The sequence below is a fragment of the Lethenteron reissneri genome, chromosome 22, assembly GCF_015708825.2.
Source record: "Lethenteron reissneri isolate LAM-NWPU_2019-01 chromosome 22, ASM1570882v1, whole genome shotgun sequence".
NCBI classification, from domain to species: domain Eukaryota; kingdom Metazoa; phylum Chordata; class Hyperoartia; order Petromyzontiformes; family Petromyzontidae; genus Lethenteron; species Lethenteron reissneri.
The window spans coordinates 12,518,868-12,539,169 of record NC_083800.1 but is presented as its reverse complement, the minus strand read 5'-3'; the positions used below and the strand labels follow the sequence as shown (position 1 = coordinate 12,539,169).

Here is a 20,302-nt window from a genome sequence, read left to right as displayed (position 1 = left end):
CATCCGGGCAGTGCAGCCGCGCTCTGCGCATGCGTGAAGCGACGGTGGTGGAGGCAATGGGAGGTGTGCGGTGCAATGACGTCAGAGGAAACGCGTGTAACAGGGCGGCGGGGGGGGCGGAGCTGGCCACGTGTTGGCAGGTCGGGGATCACGTGGCGTGGAGGGCGGGGCTTTGTAGTGGGCGTGGTTTTGCAAGAGTCATGGGGGGGAAGAGGGAGGGGGGGGGTTAACCAAAAGCGAGGGGAGGGGCTCCACTCCTCCCCCCGCTCCGCCATCTTTTACCCGAGCGCGCGCGCTCCCATTGTCTTCACCCGCAGCGCCAGCCCCGCCCCTACATCCCCAGCCCCGCCCCCTTTAGCCCCGCCCCCCTCGTCCCTTCTACTCCCTCCAGCAGCCCCGCCCCTCGGCCTAGCGTCTCGCGCTCGCCCTGCCCCTCGCCTGAGCCCGGGACGCGGCGCAGAGAGACACGGCAGGCGTGGTGGGGCCATGGAGGACGACGGGCAGCCCAAGACGCTGTGAGTGGCGAGGCGGAGTGTGGACACGGCGGGGGGGTTAAGGCGTTTAGGCGACGTGGAGAGGGACGGGGCGAGGAGACGCGAGGGAGCATGGGGCGAGGCGAGGTGAGCCGAGGCCCAGGGCCTGGCTCACCGCGCAGGCCGGCCTGGCTAATGTTGCCATTGTTGTGCTCCTTTGTTGTCGTTTCCTCAGGAATTATCTTTATTGTTACGTTTGTAGTCGCGAATGGAGTAGCGATGTTTAAAAGGAACGGGACGTGCCTCCTGCGCCGACGGCGACCGCGTGATTTTGTTAATTTTTTTGACGCGGGGCGCGAGCGCGCGGAAGCTCCCCTCCATTCCACAATCACTGGGGGGGGCACGGGCTGGGGTGGGATGGTGGTGTTCGGGAGATGTTGGAGCGTTTCAGGACGGGGTATGTGTTTGCGTGAGGTGGTGGGATGATGTTTTGAGTGTGAGGACGGGATAGGTGTTTGCGCGAGGAGATGGAATGATGTTTTGAGTGTGAGGATGGTGTTTGAGTATGGGGGGGCGAGTGGTGTTCGCGAGAGAGGATGGATTTGTGTGAGTGGAAGGGTGGGATGTTGGTGATTGAGAGGATTGTGCTTAAGGATATGATTGTGGTGGTGGTGGTGTTGAGAGGGGATTGGTTGGGTAATGTTTGAGTGAGAGGATCGATGGTGTTTTAAGTGGGAGGATGGAGTTTTGGGACTGAGATGGTGTCACCATCTCCTTGCCTCGCATTCAGACCCAAATCTGGCAACAGAGACTCTTGATGGATCCTCACCTGCGTGTGGATGAAGTTGTGTGTGCCCCTGAGTGAGGAGTGCGTGTGGAGAATCCCCACTTGGTCCACTACACATTGATATCGCTGCAGCACTTCATCTGCAACAATCAACTAAATATAAAGCCGTCCTGGGGTGTGTGTGGGTACCACCAGATGCAATAATTAGGCGTCTCAGCCAGCCTTGGAGCATGTCAGTGTTTTCGAATAAAACAGCAAAATCTATCGTGACAAAGCCTCAATTTAAGAATCTCGCATTTAATCCGTACGAATTTACTTAGACACCATCCAGTACTGACGTGAGTGCCCTCCAGTTTCCCTGTGCATGTAATATTTCACGATCAATTTCGCCTCGTTATGGGCATCGCAATAAGTCAATTGATGTTTAATTTACAAAGCAAATGGCAAGGACACGTGGATTTTGCAGTGGCCAGTTGTTCCACTGCGTGTGTTGGGAGAGTGCGAGAGGACCGTGCTGCCATTGTGCTGCTAGACACGTCTGCATTTTCCAGCAGAATGGAACAAAATGCAAGGAGTGTGTCTTTATACACTGCCTGAGGAGCATTTTAGTCATTTACTTTAGCGAAGTGTTTCTCAAATTTATTTGTTTTATTGCATTGTGATTTCACCTAACTTTCAAGACCTCTAAATATCAGCACGTGTCAAAAATATATTTGAAAGAAGGCCGTGTCATGTGTACGTTTAAATTTCCATTCTATATGCGTAGTGTGGGGATGTTTAGATGCATGAATGAGAAGCGTCATTGTAGCAGTTTGACCCAGAGTGGCCGAGAGTGTAGTAATAACTACGGGGTGTTTAAGGAAGACTGCTGCTACTGTATGCCAGGCTCTTGTGAAAGTGACGTCTTCACCCCAGCTCGGCTGAGGGTTGTTCAGTCCAGCACAGCTTTTGCACTCTGCTGCCGTGTCTCTTGGAAAAGGGAGACTTCTTCATGAGCAAGAGGCACAGCAAGGCCTTCAATGCAAGGATTATGGGACTGCAGGCAAATAGGAGTTTCTGTGCTGACCCAGCAACATCGTTCACAAGCGATGTCTGTTGTGCACAGCATGTGTATTTTGGGCCCGCTTCAGAACATTGTGTTGCGTTGTGTGCAGCTCAACTGTTTTGAACTTGTTTTGCGCCAAGGTTGACCGACTTCAAAGGGGGAGGGGGGGGTCATAGCAGTGATAAGTGGTGGATCGGTGAATCTATTAATCGAGACATCGGTACTAAGACGTACAGCAATGGCTAAAAGAGCATGTTCAAGGTTTAATGTTGTTTAGATTTTTTGGGTCGTGTAGTGTCGTGGCTGCCTCTTGTTCGGATATGCCTGGGTCATGGAAGTTCGTATATGGATTGTGTTATATGTTCGGGGTGGTGGGTTGATTGGTCACGCACTGCATTTTTATTAAAAGGATAGCAAATGCAAATATTCATTTGCATATCTCTTGGCTCAACTTGAAAGGCATGTTTTTATATTTGTAAACTTATTAGCAGTCTTGTACACTGCCGATTAGTTAGCTTGCAAATATAAGCTCGTAGCCCAGCTGCCCAGCATTGAGCATTATTGGCAGGCCTGCATGGGCGTCTGATTGCCTGGCTTTCACATGCGGCTAATTGGCTATGAGTTTTGTATTTGTGCTTGATCCACATCATGCGTGTTAGGCCAGTGAAGGAATGCAGGGCCTGGACATACATGTCAAATTCAACCTGGCTTTGCTTTGCTCCTTAAGGTTTTCCTTTTCCACCAAAATGTCCGAAGGAGGGAATGGTTATTACAAGGATTTTAAAATGCTCACGCACTCTCTCAGTTGCTGCTCTTCACTTCCTCGTTCCCCGCACAGACTCGTCCATGCTGTGTTGGAGCAAGAGGAGACATCACGTATTTATGGCCAAACATAACTAGGCATAATTCACAGTCAGCTTTCTAACAAGTGCTGTAGCTTCTATAACATGCTTGCTGTTAATGCTGTAGACATTTAATACTACATTTTATTGTATCGATATTATTTAAAGATAAATGGTGAAAACGTGGGTATTTCCATTAGTTTCCTCAGATTAAGGTGCGATCAACGCTAATGCAGCACAGTGATTAGAATATTAAGTGCCCAACTAGGCAATTACTGTAGACTGTTTGATCGCCGCGATGAGAATTCATATGGAAGCAGTAATCGCTCCGAATGTTTGGTTAAAGGGCATGCCGTAGTGGTTACGTGAATTTAAATTTTTTATTTGATTTTCTGGTTGTGAAATATTTCCATTGCAGTCTGTAATTGTCATGGTTTTCCAAAAGTTCTTTACTCCAGTGCAAGGTCTAAATCATTATTTTCTAGCTTCAAAATGTGAAATATTTCACTCGCTTGTTTTGTTGCATTTGTCGTCTAGAGGAAATGTGGTTCCTGACTTTTGTTAACCAAAGCACACACCGTTATTTGAGACTAGTTGAGAGATTTGAGGTGATGTGTAATTTTGTGAATAGCCAGGAGAACTTAAAGGACCCACAATTATTTTGCCCTACAATAAGATTCTGTTCAGCTTTGGGCTCTGCCACCAACACACAATGGTCCACTTTACTGAAGTTAGACAATCACAGTCAACAAGCATGTGTGGGAACTGTGCCCTGAACTGTAGGCACACTGACCCATAGGTGTGTAACGATGGACCAATACAAATGGATTACTTTAATTATGATACATGCATTGTATGTATGTTGAACTTCTCTCACACTCTACCTAGCCAACCGTGGTCATTGGAGGTGTGGCGTAAGGTCAACGAACTTAATATAAAAATGAATTCCCTTATATATGAAAGTTGCATGCAAATTATCGACTAGTGTACATTTTTGCTGATGAAAAAAACACAAGACAATCGTAGATTACACAAATGGTAAGACAAAATATATGAGATGGACATTTCGAATGAGATGGTATATAACAAAAGGAACAGAATAAGCAAGATGTACAGAACAATGCAGAATACAGTGTGTTTGCCATATAAAAGATACAAGGGATATTAAAATAAATAAACTACAAACGGGATAGCACAATTGCGGAAAATGCAAATGAGGCAGATGAAGCATATGGGAATACTAGGGGTCGTCAGTTTAACACATAGAAGGCGTTCGCGACCAATATCCAGTATATAGGTTTTTTTTGGGGTTAGATTGCGTAAATATAATGTGTCATTAAACCTGCCACCACCCGACACAGCCAATTAGTAAGGTTTGTCACGTAAACAGAACGTGCCAATTCGTTACTAGTACAGCGCACTGGTGTGTTGGTGAGAAAATATACAACATTTACAATCTGAGTACGACGTTTTGCCAGTAATTATAACTAGCATCCTCAGATTCCAAAGAAGAAGAGCCATAATCTGGCTGTCTACCTGATTCTGCTAGATGGCTGTCTGCCTGATGATGCAGATGGTAAATGGTGTGGCTTTGCTCTCCACCGGTGTGCTGTACTAGTAACAAATTGTCTTGTTCTGTTTACGTGAAAAACCTTATTAATTGGTTGTCGGGTGGTGGGTTTAACAACGTATTATATTTACGCGATCTAACCCAAAAACCTGTATTATGAATACTCGGGTTGCCGCGATACAGGAAAAGTCCAGCTAGTTGAACTTATTGCGGGGGCGGGGGGGGGGCCCTAGTCCGGCTAGCCGTGATTTCAATAAAAATCTTAAGTAAAAACAAATACGCGCGTATGTGCCTTACATGTATGCTGTACATATGTACGATACAGTATATGTTTATATGTAGTACGGTACATACATTTGTAAGTAGGGTACATACATTTGTGTGTGTGTTAGTGTACAAACCAAAAAGTAAAAAGAACATGCGTTTATATTTGCTGTGCAATCATTTGCATGGCAGTCACCCACCACTAACATAATGCCATAAGTACATTTAATACACTTGAACTATTTGATACAATATAGACACCATAACGTGTTCTCGCGCATCATGTGTATTACCAATTATATTCCAAAGTATATGAACCTAAACTATTTAACCTGTTTTTTTCTTATTACCAGGTAAGACCCACTGAACTATTTAGATTATTTTCAGAAGCAACCCGGCCACAAATGATAGCCCAACGAAGTGGCTCGTGTGGAAATGTATAGCAGCCAAATACTATTAAGAACACGTTTATAAATGTATGTAAAATAATCTGTAATTTTTGTTATTTTTTTGCTATTTCGTGTACGTTTCAGATGGGGGGTTTTTAATAGCAGCACTGGTCAGGCCAAGCGCGAAATACGGCTAGCTCAGTTTCAGTTTATTTGGTATAGCCCGGTGAGCCATTCGGCTCTTGAATCGGGTGCAACCGCGACAAACAAAAACATGAACAAGAAAACATCTTCAAGTGACTACGTGACTGTGCAAACAGAAAATCCAAGAAAAGACAGCAAAATATTGCAGAAAAAGCACCCAAAAATCTCAGTGGGATGCAAGTTAAACAACAACAAGCACAAGACAACTTAGATTAAGGCCATCAGTCTTAACTCCGTACTGCAACAAACAAACATGGCCAAACCAAAAAAGTTTTCGAAATCAAAATAAAGCCATAATAGCAATGTAACAGTGATCATAGGAACTGTGAGTCCACCCGGCTGCAGTTTTACTATCATCATGATATATCGTTACGATTTAAAATCCACGATTTTTGTATTGTTTAGCTAAATACCCCACAATGTGAATAGTGTAAATTTTTTATATATATTGCTTTGTGACTTTGTGGAACCGCAGTATTAGTTTATCACTATCATGTGACTTATTTTTTTAGAAAATAGGCAAATACCTTTTGGCATCCTCTGGTTTAACACCGTTTTGAGACTAGGTTGTTTCTGGTGTGGACCAATCGGGTTCTAAAACAATGCATATATTATTATCAGAGTACGTTTTTTGTTTGCATTCTGACCACAAGTATTGTGGTTAATGCAGACATGATTCCTTGTAAAAGGTTTCAGTTTGGTGTTTTAACATCTTAACACCTGTTTTGTTGCCAGAAAAAAGGGGAAAACCTATTCTCAGGCAATTCCCGTTAAATGAATGCTTTGTGAAACGCTTTATAGACAACGATGGCGTCATGGATTTTTTTTCAGCATGTGTGGTGGACGCATGTTGTCTCATCCGCTGTAAGATAATGGGTTTGTTATTGATTAATATGCTTTGTGTTGAACATTCAGTGCAATATGGTACCATACTTGTTTAACAAATTATGAGTATTTAATGTGTAAGGTGGAATATATTAAATGTTTAATATTAAATAAAGCTTTCCTTAATTTATGATCAAATGTTTATTCACTACTCGCATAGATTATTCATGCGATATGACATATCTGAGCCTTATTGATTGTAAAGTTACAATGTTTTAGAATAATTATGTTGAGTGAACTCCAATCAAAGAGCTTTTGAGTTTATTGTTATTCATACTTGAAATATATTAAAGCGAAACGGCGAGAATTAATGTTAAATACCATTACCAAGTTAGGAAACCCGATATTTTGATCATATGAAAGCTAATATTGTATTCAGTGATACTGAATACAAAGTCTAGATAATACGATTTCGACAGTAAAACTGAGATAATTAAAAAAAATAAAATACATTGCATGCGACACAAACAATACAAATGAGATGATTCAAACAAAACACAAATAAAAAGTAAATATTGACATTAATCATAACACCAAAATTGTGACTGTTTATCAATACCCTGTGGAGGTGGTGAGTTTTTTCACGTCTTCTGGCCAAGTGGCAGGCTCGCTATCCTCAAGCCTATCAAGTTGCCGAATGAGTCCACGCTTTTTTCCCAACAGCAAAGCATTATTGCAGCTCTTGATTTTATGTGTTATCTGTTTACTCACATTCTAGAAATGCACTTAGAATAGTTATTGTATCCTCTTGTAATGTTTTGTTGATTGTATTACACAAGTTATGCCTACTGGCAGTGTATCACACAATTCATACTGACTTGCAATTTGGGGACGAACAAGCCAGTCAAGCATTGTAAAATGCTCTTGGATTAGCGCCAGTGAAAGCCGAAACATACGTTTTTACCAGATTAGTCCGGCATTTTGGCCTTTTAAGCAAACCGCTGTGGATCACTGCCACAAAGAAAATATAGGGTTCACAATCCACCCATGTGGTGAAGGCCTCCATTTTCTGAAATGGGGATGGAGTCGCGTTGATGATTTGAGCATGGAGCCACCGTGTACATGTACAGCCCTTTGTCAATCCTCTGTGGTCGAGGGCCTCCCCCACGCTGTGCGGGTTGTGGGGGTTATTTGACCAAATTCCACAATTCTTGCTGTCGCCTGATGAGTGGTTGTAATTACCGGAGAAACGTCCTACTCAAATTGTAAATGTTGTGGATTTACTCTCCAACACAACGGTGTGCAGAACTAGTAATTAATGGGCATGTTTTGTTTACGTGACGAACCTTGCAAATTGGGTGTGTCGGATGGTGGTGGGTTTAATGACACATTTACATGGATCTAACCCTAAAAAAACTCTATCCAAATTTATGGTCGGTGTGGGTTGGTCAAGGCAAGGGGTATATAGGTACGGGTCCATAGAAGTATCGTGCAACAATTGATTTTACTGCACTGGAATTTGCTAGGGAGAACCACAACAGATTTTTCCAGTGCACATTTCATTATAATTACCTGAACTGGCTCCCAGTAACTCCCACATGTTTTTATATTTGAACTCGCCTTTTGCCCGTCCAAGGACGGGTGTATTTCAGTAAATCTCAAACTTTCAAGCGAAAAGCAGACCGCGACGTGATATTCATTGCATCAATTCGTGTGCAATTTGTAAGGGCGCGGTGACACAGACTTGCTACAGGTTATAATCCCTTGTTCATCATGACGTAATTTTTACTTCTACGTCTCAATAGCGGTACGGAGATCTCGTGACGTGAGGGTTCTGCCTTTGTAGTGAGGGTTGCAACTTGCCGCTGAGGGGTGGGAAGGAAGTGCCTCGCCCCCCCATGTGGAGTGACGTCACCCACTTATGAATCTTTTTTTGGGGGTGGGGTGTCCATTTGGAAGACGTCACCTTTTAATGATTTTTAATGCGGGGGGGGGGTGTTACATGTGGAGTGATGTCACCCGACCATGCTTATTAATGAGGCGGGGGGGGGGGGGTCCATGTGGAGGACGTCACCTGTTCATGACTATTAATGAGGGGGGCTGGCCGACGTGGAGTAACGTAACGCGCGGGACACACAGACATTCTTGGCTCATACTAGTAAATAGTCACTGAGGAATGCGTTTTTCTAGTGGCAAATGACAATAAAACAATGGTTTCATCATCTAGAGGATTAAAGCCTCCTTACATCAGTGAATCAGGTCTGTTATGCTTAATTAATTACTGCTTAATATCAGACTGTACACTTAGAAATATTCCGTCATACATAATATAATACTTGAAATTGGTGAACTGTACAGTTTATGTAATGAATTATGTCGGTATTTAGAAAGTTTCATATAGTCCTATTGAGGTATTGTATTAACACAATATAATTGTACTCTGAAAAATAGGTGGTGCTTTCGGACAAAACGAAAACTTAATTTCAACTTCAACAAAATTCAAACACCAGCTGTTTAACGCTTTTGCCAAATGTGCATAGCCAGTTTATAGAAATTGCTACAATTGTAGAGTCGAATGAGGGAAGTTGCTTACTAACATTAAAACAATTATAAAAATTGTAATACATTCTCATCTATTCACAAGTGGCCAAACTCTTTGCGTATGAGTTATGCAGTTCCCTTGATAGCTCAAACCGGATGCCATATTCATCACCTTTTAAACATTTGATTTGGCTGTCGTGATGATTTCTTTACACAGACTAGCTAGCGTGTCAGACGGCTCATGTGGCAGAAAACTCCATTGTTCACAGGCCTGATGGCATTCGATACGTAAATGTTTTGCTAGGATGGTTGTGATATTTGAATTGCTCCGACGGTGACTTGAGAGGGGTAATTCTTGCTGTCGACCATCAGAAGTCCCTCGGCAAGTCTCATGTTAAACCCCAAGCAAGCAAGCCTGGAGGCTGACAATGCTGGATGTGCTGATAAGAGTGGCAGGTGTGCAGGCCAATTGGCACCAAAAAGGTTTTGCGTGCGAGGAGGCCCTACCAGGGTGTAAACTGAGGAGGTGAATGTGAAAAAGTAAACACATGTACTGTGACAAAGAAACAATGGCGAGCCGCTTGTGTTTTCATCAAACGAAAATGTGTTTCACTTTCCCGAGTTGCCTTCATCGTTGGTAGAATTGTTATTCAAATTCTTTAGTGAAAATTGTATTGTCATTCAAGAACCCAGAATTACAAAGTGGATTTTAAAAAAGATAAAAAAACCCCAGCAAATAACGTGTAACAAACTCTGCGTAATACCCCCTCAAAATTAGGGGTTGAAGAGGCGTCCGGGTTTGCTGCCCTACCGCGGTAGGGGTCACGAAGATGGAAGAAGGGGGTGGAACAATGTAACCAAACAGAACCAGAAGTAAAATAACATAAACGCGATGTCCAAGTTCGTCATTCTTGTTTTCTCCCAGGACGGCTTTCACACTGTGATAGCGCAAGGCTTTTACAAAAGTGTGATGTTTTGCAGATGAGTTGTCAGTTGTAGTTTTTATCTATTCATGTTCATCTTTTGGGATTCGCTATTGAGATTAAACTCGTTTGTGAGCCAATGTTTTAAGCATAAATTTGTTATCTCCAGTGAGTTAAAATGAATGAACACGCACTTCCAAAATAGTCCACAACTGCTCTGGAGAACATCACCGTCTTGCTGTGATGACATGAGCTTGTCCTGGGGAATGTTCCCAGATGTGCTGATGCATGCTTGCCACGGTGCTGACTTAAATGCTTCAGGTCTAGTCAGTTGAGGTGAGCGAGGAATATGAACTGGATTGACTACGAGTCATTGCATTATGCCTTATATGAGCGTTTATTAACCAGTATTCCAATACGATTGTGCAATGCTGTAGGGTGTAAACATTTTTAACTCGTCGCTGTTGCATGTATGCTATAGGGGGAGAATTTTGTACGAGGCATTTGTTTCCCTTGGCTCGGCTGCCACCAACACTGTGGTGCATCAGCTTTGGCCAGACTTGCATCACGTTGGTCAATTCAAAAACAAGGCAAGTGGACAGGCCGGTGCACCGAGGAGGAGGCTCTTCTCCCAATAAAAACAAATATATACAAACAAATACAGTAAAACCTTGGATTGCGGGCATAATTCGTTCCGGAAACGTGTTTGTAATCCAAAGCACTCGTATATCAAAGCATTCGTATATCAGTTGTGATCACGTGACGCTCGCAGACAAAGCGTATACTGTATGTACTACAGTACTCGTATTGCAAGACCTCGCTCGTTTATGAAATTAATATTTAAATTAAAAAATTTGCTTGTCTTTCAAAACACTCGCAGACCAAGTTACTCGCAATCCAAGGTTTTACTGTATATACAAATATATACCTCCCCTTGGACCTTGAAACCGCCTCGTGAACATTGAGTTCCTATCTTTTATAGATGTGGCAGGTAGTGTATACTCGTTGAAAAGTGTGGAGGAAAAGCAAAGGGGGGAGGTGCAGAGGTGGCACAAGACAGCGTCGTCATCACAAACCACCACCTGCTCATTAATATTAATGAGCACGTTGGCTCGTTACTAAAGGGGCGGAGCACAAGGCGGTGACGTCATTCGTGTTCAATGTAGAGGGGCTGTACATTTTGTGCTTTTAAGGCAGTGTTATCGACGAGCGTGAGGTTTTTTTTGCATGCTTGTGCACCACTCCCAACGCAGCACCAAATAATTCACTCCTGTGATGCTTCCGATTCAGTTATGATTATTGCACCAGCAGATGGAGTTTAACGATAACTGCCACTGCCTTATGCAGCGTCTGCTCCCTCCCCCCAACCCAATCCCCCTGCCTTCCCTGTACACTTTTCAATTAATGTACACTATCTGCTTCATCTACACAGCATAGGCCTCTCGATGTTATGTTAACAGCCCTGTCAATTCACTGCTGGATAAAGGTCTCTTGATGTCATGTCAGAATCATAATAGTTATTTATACAGGAGGAATCCGATGAGCTATGATGCTCTTTTTCACAGATGTCCAGCACGTTTTTTCACAGATGTTGGTCATGGGGGCCTCTTTGACATGCTTCACCATGCTGGTCAGTGCGGGTTGGTGAACAATCGGAGCTCAAGGTGGGCTCTGATGTCGCATAGCTCTGACTGGAAGTAAACTAAGGTTGCAGGTTCATAGAGAGCAGTGTGCATGCCCCAGTGCTGCCTTGTACTATGAAGCAACACAAATACAGATGTTGTGAATGTGTACCGTCATTTTGGTAGTTCCAAGAAGAAGCCTCAGGATTTTGCTTGAGCTCAACATTACAGAAACGGAACTAGGCCTCGTACAGAGGCATTTTTGTTGTCGTAAAAACACTTAAAGAACGCTTTGAACCATTGAACATTTAGTAAAAAAACCAGAAATATACTTTTGAGAATACAATTCCGATGCCTTAATTGTCAGCTGAAGTGGCATTGGGGCCTTATTGAGCACACTGCTAATTATCTTGTCAATGCTGTACAAAGTGCTGAAGCATTAAAATTATTATTTTAATGTTACGGACTGTCAGACACCCACTGCTATTATAATTGCTTTCCCCCCCATTCTGTGAATGAGCTTACAAGTAGGTTTTCATGACTGGGTTAATTTATGTATCCAACTCACTGCAGATTAAAAAAATGTGCACTATCGGTGAGATTTAAGTTAAATTAAGGGTTTAAAAAAATAATCAAAACATTGAATCTTATCGATTCAAACCTTCCAAAAATGTAGCTGTGGGATTTGTTTACCTCAATTGTTCAGAAAAATATCAACAAATTAATTAGCATCATACTTTGAAGCGGTGGCATGGGCCAGCCAGTAGCCCGTTTGCCGCTTGTGGCAAAGGTTCACAGTTCAAATCCACTGGCCTCCCTGGTTATTACTGCGGGTGTATTAACAATAAAAATCGTCTGCTTCACAGTGGACGTTGAAGATTTCCGTGATGTAATTTGCAAGCATCGAAAGGTCATTGTGTGCCAGAGTTAGAAAAATTACCAGCCAAATGACTCGATTGAGATTATTCGACTCAACTTTCGCCCCATACTGCGAAAACATGCTAGGACCTTCCTGTAAACGAGTCATGAGACACCGGTGAGGCTTTTCTCCAAACAAGCGTGTAGTGATAAGTATAATCGTTGCGTTCGTTAGTGTGTGGCTGACCAATATCATTACACAGATACCTATTGCTTTATTTTTATTTCTCTTGAATGCACTAATGTGCTTATCCTGCCATCTGGGTCAGTTGCTTAAGTTTAAGCTAATTTTAAGTTAAATAACCATACATTTGATACGAACGTGAATAATTTACAGTAGAACCCCTTTTATTGTATGTGTAGGTGGCTAATCTGTGCTGTGGATTAACCATGCCAGCCACACTTGTATTACCAAACACCTAACAAATGATGTAAGATATGTTAATATCAAGGTACATATGCTTACATGGTGAAGCAGGTTGGTCATAGTCAATTCATTTAACTAAATCTGGACTTGGCTTAGAGCAGTCAGCTCGGTTGAACCTATTTTCATCTCTCAACTTCAATATCTGTTGAAATCTAAGAGTACATTATAATGTATGCAAATACATTAACTTATACGCATCACGCCACTTTTTTATGGCAGTCACCTGATGCTGGTTGCATGTACCAGCGAAATGTCCTACCAAATTATTAACTGATATGGATTGCTCCACAACATACATCTGTGTTGAAGCAGTAAGGTTTCCCTCTCTTTATGCGGGTTCGGTTTGTGCCATTTTGCGTATCTGCGGCTGACATTTCCACCTAATATTCGCGATATACGGATTTAATTCACTCGTATGCGGATATTGTGTGTAGTGTGTGCGCTACTCAGCAGGCAGCTGTCCCGTGCGGTTTTGCTTTGTGCGCCCCTTTTTGCGCCCTTTTCTTAGAACGCATCTCCCGCATGAAGCGAGGAAAACCTAGAGTACATTGGCACGTTTTTTTCATGTGACGGCTTTATTTGGTTGTGTTGGGTGGAGGGGGGGGCATGACACACATTGGCATATTACGCACGTGATCTGACCCAAAAGTAAAAAATAATAAAATCTGTATATTTGTAGTTTTCACGTCTTCCAACGTGGTCACGTGGATTTTTCTCCGGGTTTTCCATTTTTTTCCTCCACATTTAGAATCATGCCTTTAGAGTATTTGTCTGCAATACATTTTCACGTGATCAGCCACTTTGTTGAGCTATCGTTTGTGGGCAGGTCGCTTCTGAAAAAGAGCTACATAGCTCAGTAGGCCTTAGCTTGTAAAACTATTTTACTTGCTATAAAGCTATAAGTTGGCTTTATTGAAGAGCAGTGGTAACTAGGATATATCTGCTGTTTTCAAAATGCCTTAATAGCCCAGAGGTTGCCTCCCTCACTAGCAAGCCATTTTGCGCCGAGTCGAAGATTCGCCCCTCATTGCTGTCCAGTTGTTTCTCTGGGGGTTTACCTGAAATGTTTTCTGCCTCTTGTAAAGCAGATGATGAAGACCTTTTGACTTGCAAGAGTATGCCATTATACATACTGTGAATCCACTGCTGGATGAGGGAATCCCCACATCGTGCGGGTCACAGGGGTTGAGTACACTTCACCATGCATAGACGTGAGGGGCAATACCAACATGACAGTCCAAACGAGACAGACAACACAAATGAGACAACCTATACAAACAAGACAATACAACATAGTACTTGCTAGACAAACTAAAGAGAGACGCATTGCAAGCAATGCAAAGGGGATGAAACAAATGGTACAGAAACTCAAATGAGAATGGGACAATGCAGACAAGACAATCCAAATTAGACACATTACGTGCAAGTTACACAGTCCACACAACTTGTTCATTACAAACGGGATGGCACAAATGCAACCAATAAAGAATGCTCTTTATTGAATCAAAATCGCAACCCCACATCGTGCCAGTTTATGAAATCGCTGGGGGTGAACTCATACGTGCTTGAGTGGTGTTTTGGCAAGCTACATGCCCATGAATGCAGCCCCTGTGCCTGGCCCTACCGAAGTGTTTGCCTGGCTGTGTGTGTGTCACCAGACATGCACAAGGCAGCATTATCTAACCAGGGGGATAGCACCTGCACTTGAGGTTTTGCTGTTGGATGCAGTAATTGTGCATTTGACATTTTCCAATGTATGCGGGAAATGTGTGTCCATATTTTGTCTCCATTGTTGTCGTTTGGTATTAAAATACTTTCATAGTTCGGTAACACCGTCATATAAACTGGCATTGTCTAAGAAAAATGTCATGTACACTGGTTTTTCAACATTTGTCATGTAGAGAATAATTGCTAACGATGTTTTCTACGTGAAAATGTCCTCGTAAAACAGGTGAACCTACCTTCCATGCCTTTATAGGCTGTAGGGGGCAACTGTGGGTCAGCAGTCTGCTCAGTCCAGCACGGTAAATAAGGGACCCAGCTTGAGTTGTGTGCGAGGCCTCAGATTCTGTATCCATGGTCTCTCTACTTTGTGGAGAATAGTGGTGCAATGGTTTGTGTGCGCTCTGCTCTATAATCCCAACGACATGGGTTTGATTGCTGGCCATGCACCTGTCCTTGTCTTAACAACCCCCCCCCCCCCACGTCATGTGAGGGGGCAGCCAGGACCAGTTCTCTTATCTCTCACCACTGATGTTAGCTGTGGTAGGGAATCGAACTCGGACATACCGATTCATAGCCAAGTGCCCCCAACTACTGTGCCTCTCCTGTCATCAAATCTACGTGAATGTTCGGTAAACTCACGTTTTTAGATTGTCATAGCGAAACATGAGAATGTTTCCACGCTTGAGTTGTCCTATTTAATTCTTCGTGCCTTGGTGGTCCAGATGTGATGGTGATGGTGGGGGGGGGGGATTAAACCCGTGTTGTGCTCTGTGTCGGATGCAGGTACGTGGGGAATCTCTCCCGACAGGTGACGGAGGCTCTCATTTTGCAGCTGTTTGGTCAGATCGGCCCATGTAAAAGCTGCAAAATGATCACAGAGGTGAACCAACACTCTTACTGTTACTCACCAGTCTCACCGCTCACCACAGTCTCAGCCACTTGAGCGTGAATTGTTTCCGTGTATTTGCATCTTGATCTTACTTCCATAATCGAGGTTTTTGGGTTGGATCACGTAAATATATTAATGTGTCGTTAAAACCTGCCACCACCCAACACAGTCAACTAGTAAGGGTTGTCACGTAAACAGAACGTGGCCAATTCGTCACTAGTACAGCACACCGGTGTGTTGGAGAGCCAAGCCACAACATTTACAATCTGAGTACAACGTTTCGCCAGTAATTACAACTAGCTTCATCTTACAGTTTGAGAACTCACCAGTCTATAATACACTTTTATACATCTTACACGTCCAATGTCACGGTCACACGAATATGAGAATAAGTAACCCACATTTTTCTCGCATAACAATGCACAAGGCTTCTTTGAAAACCTTAATTTGATTAACTGACATGGAATACATAATAATTAACATTTGTAAGGGGCATTTCATCCGTAGATCCCAACGCACCACCGTATATGTAAAGCAGGAAATTAACATAACCAGGGTAAATGGACAGAACTAGGGGGTGAAGGCCAATTTAAAGAGGTGAGACAGATTAGATTAATATAAACCGGCACAAAAGACGAAACGTAGAGCATATTGCCCATGATTTATGAATTATATAAAATGATAATGCATTTTTAAACTGTATATCTTACTTTTACTGCTTTGAAAATGCACAAATTTAAACCAATCCTTTATGGAACCTTCCACTCTGCATAGCCTCTTCACATTGGAGAAAGAGTGAAACGTTACACTTTCGGTGTCTTCACGTTGCCCGTCTAACTAAACGTTTGTGTACACCTCTACCATAGTGTGTGGTTTGATTCAATTGTTACATAAAATACAATGTGTGTTCCTTGTATTTCTATAATTAATATGTTATACAGCAAATTGCATTAGATGCAAAGGAAAATCTTACATAGTTCCATGACATCAAACTATTTTTCCTTAAAAATGTAGTTTTGTCAGGGTAGAGACATCACGTGGTACAGACGTGAATCATATTTATAGTAAACTTGAGAATCGATGTAATTCAATGGATTGTTACACCACCCGCTGGCTTAGTGCCTAGGATGAAGCATTGGCTGCACGTGCCACTGCATTGTTTATTTTGAAGTAAAATTCATCCGAGTAAAAAAAGCCAATGGGAAATCAAGCTGTCTGAAACACGAACCACAAGAACCACAAAAAACATAATGGGAAATAATCGGAATGAGAAATTATAAAAATGGCACAACTCTGGAAATCCGCAAGGAAATGATGGTATAATTCGCAGGCGAAAAAAGGAGAGCAATTTCATATTAAAACACAAAGATGCGAGCATCACACGAGTGAAAAAGATGTCGATGATTTTTGTGTTGTCACCTTCTGTCACTTGTTGTTCTGTGCCCGTATGTGACTTAAGTGTTGTTGTTCTGTGTGACTTAAGTGTGGTGTTCGAAAAACGAAAGTTCTTGCAAGGAGAAAACATGAAACTGGAATTAGAGCTGCTTCATGTTTTGTTTTATTGGGCAGTTAAAGCAGTGTAGCATGTTTTCAGGATTCTCACATAGTTCAAATAAACATGAGTCACTTTTGTTTGTCACGACTGGTGATCAAGCCGCTTTTAAGGGAGAGATTCACAGCTGAAATGAATGTTCAAAGAAACATTGCAATCCCAAAAAAACAGGAATCATGTAACGATCACTGCTATAAACAATGTCAAAACCAGCACTTGGAATGGAGAGTCCACTGAGAGTAGGATCATTTTTTTATTATCAAAAAACATCTGAAACCACACAGTATGGTGAAGAATAGCAGATATATGAGAAGGCATTAAATTGCCAAACAAAAGATAACATGCACAGAACTTTGTAAAACCGTCAGGAAATGAATACTATATATCAGAGAACACAACACAAGTTATTAAAAATGTAAACACAAATGCTTACATCAAAGCAGTAAAAAGAAGTTTGTGTTTTGTTAGTCTCACAAATGACAGCCATAAGAGACCCGAGATTGAACCGTGATGCATGACAGCGACAGAAACGTAAAACGAGTGGTGGAATTTTATGCAGGTCTCTTGCAAAATGAATTATCATTGACAGGTACCACAGAAAATGTTTTTGCTTGATGATGATGCTCCAGATGTAACGCCTGTATAAGTAACCACCACTGTCTTTTGTAGTATAACAAGTTATAGTTCCTGGACCGGTTCAAGGGTAAATAAGTCATTATTTGCATTGCATGGAGGGTTGCCAATTGCAGCCATTGTGTTTATTATTGCACTCATGTTAACGGATGCTTAGCGCATGTGCACCCATCTGCCATGGTTCAGTTGAAAAGGCTGCAAACGCCCCTCGAATACATCATCCTCTTATCTGCGAGCTCATTTCCCAGAAGAGTCATTGCTCATAGATCCTCACGGATTCACAGGTAATGTAGAGTATTGATAGTGTAGTGTACACCACACTGTGGTAACAAAGCACATGCACTGCATTGCTGCTCCCACTTTTATATACAGTAAATCCCTGGGTTGCGGAAAACCCGACTTACGGAAATCTGACTTTATGGAAATGCTCCCATAAATCATGTAAAAAAAAAATATGCAGAAATGTTTGCGTTAGGTAAGCGCAAATAATGCAGCGTGGTGAGGTTGCGGATGAATACCGTGGATAAAGTACATGTTCCATTCGTTTAATTATGGGTAGTGTTAGGATAGATATTCGATGAAAGAATCATCGTAAGTGCAGAGCATATGTATTGCGAAACGATACAGGAAGCGATAGAAAACGGACGACGGTGCGATGCAGTACTGAGAGAATACGGTAGGGGAGGCACAACTATTTCGGATCGTTCTCGGGTACCTAACGCTTCCATAACCCGGGGACTGCCTGTGTATAACACAGTTTAGGGTGAGTTGTGATATACGCTTTACAGAACCTAAATGTGGAATAAATCTCACGGTTAAAAATCACATCACATCGCCTGGTGTTTCATTTGTTAAGAGGGGTGTGACTCAGCCTCATGTTGTCCAATGAGAGCGAGGAAGAACAATTTTCTCGAGTCCCTTGGCGCCGCGGTGGCGAGATGTTAACTCCCTCGCCTGGTATGCGGGAGGTCGTGGGTTCGATCCCGACCCTGACGCCTGCATAGTTGGAATTTACATGTTTTCCCTCAACCTTTGGAAACGTGTTTAGAGTTTGGCTGCTGTAAATTTCCATGTGATAAGCCACTTCGTTGAGTTATCATTTGTGGCCAGGTCGCTTCAGGAAAAATACTTTTTAGCTTAGCGGGCCTTACCCGGTAAAATAAAAAATAGTTTATCTTGCTCGGGTCATGATAAATACAGCGACATCTTGTCCTGAGTATGGTGCCCAGACAAGGGTTAGAGCTCACGCGTCTGTATTCATGAGGAGGCTGAGACACTCGCTCCCCGGCCTGATGTCACATCACTAATCCAAAATGACAGGCTCTCACCAGTGCGTGGAGCCTAAGGGACCCATAAGAGTATAAGAAGACATCATTGTAGTGCACTTACTCAATCGTAACACGCTGAATGTCAGTGCATTGCCCAATGTTCTTCGCTAGGGGGTGATACAGCATCACAATCTTAAGTTAAGCTTTCCAGTCGAATGAGGCTTGTGAAAATATTACTCGATTATGCAAGTTGTGAGTTCAAATGCTAGACGGGTGTCTACGCAACCCATCATAAGTCAGATGATAAAATGAGTGCCCTTGTGGGAATTCAACGGTAATTGCGATTGGAGAATTTAGCTCTTGCTATACGATAGTGCAAAGATGTTATAGAAAGCCAGACATTTTGGGGCAACTGCTGTAATTCCTGTACCCACAAACCGCCCTCCCTATACTCCATCCCTATTCACCATATTATGTTTAGCTACCCTAATTGTACCACTGATAACCGTTGTAAAGCACCTTGGATAAAAGGGCTATATATAAATATAATATAAAAACAACAGTATATTTTCCTCGGGCTGATATTAAACGCAGCACTAATAGGTGCTCATTGCATTCTGAGAGAAAGTAGGCAAGGCCCAGGATGGGTTCAGATTCCAACTCCGAAAGGTCATTCATGGCCAGGAATCAATCATAGGGTTAGCATCATAGCAGAGTTTTTGAACTGCAAAGACTACGAAAAATTGGCCATGTATGTTTTGCAGGTGCCTACATAATGCAGCCGGCATAAATGAAACTTAGCACTTACGTTAATTCACCTTGCTCTGTCAACAACTATAAGCAAAGACTGCCGCTGGTGCTCTTCCGTGTTCCCCACTGAGTTTCTTCACAGAAAAGGGGCTTAATTATGGTTCCTCTGGAATGCTTGTTTTTGTGTTTTTAAGTTGTAAAAAAATGTATCAAGAAAGGGTTGTAATTGCAAACACAAGTGTGGTGTTCAAAGTGTGCGATTGTATCCACCCCTCATGAGCAAGTGGCATCATTTGCACCATTGGTATGCGGCTGTATTTAATCACTGTTCTCTCTTTTTGCATGCGCTCGGACAACGTTCAAGGTAAAATCAAAGGAAAATAAATTAGTAAGTATTGGCTCTTTGTGTTACCCTTTTGTTGCCATATTGCTTTCTCAAGTGCATCCATGTTACCACTCTCTGTAAACAATGATAAGATTACAAAGTTTCACCCACAAGCTGCACTCTCGGACATTTTTTAAGTGCTTGGCATAGGATTAGAATATGTTTTGTAAGCATTTCCCCCCCCCCCCCCCAATTATATTCCAATTAGGTGTGATGAGCTTCTTAACACGAGAATGAACAATGCTCATTTGAAAGCAGCAAACAGTGCAC

The 20,302-nt window shown here is 42.5% G+C and overlaps 1 protein-coding gene across 4 annotated transcripts in view; it reads left to right on the top strand.

Annotated features, from left to right (window-relative positions):
* Positions 1 to 391: 391 nt before the first annotated feature.
* Positions 392 to 20,302, top strand: part of LOC133345644 (nucleolysin TIAR-like) — a 92,121-nt gene continuing 72,210 nt past the window's right edge. For all 4 annotated transcript variants that reach the window (XM_061556594.1, XM_061556592.1, XM_061556591.1 and 1 more), the window contains exons 1-3: positions 392 to 515; positions 15,339 to 15,435; positions 20,012 to 20,035. In XM_061556594.1, the coding sequence (XP_061412578.1) occupies positions 487 to 515; positions 15,339 to 15,435; positions 20,012 to 20,035 (150 nt within the window). In that variant the 5' untranslated portion in view covers positions 392 to 486. The remainder of the gene's footprint in view (positions 516 to 15,338; positions 15,436 to 20,011; positions 20,036 to 20,302) is intronic.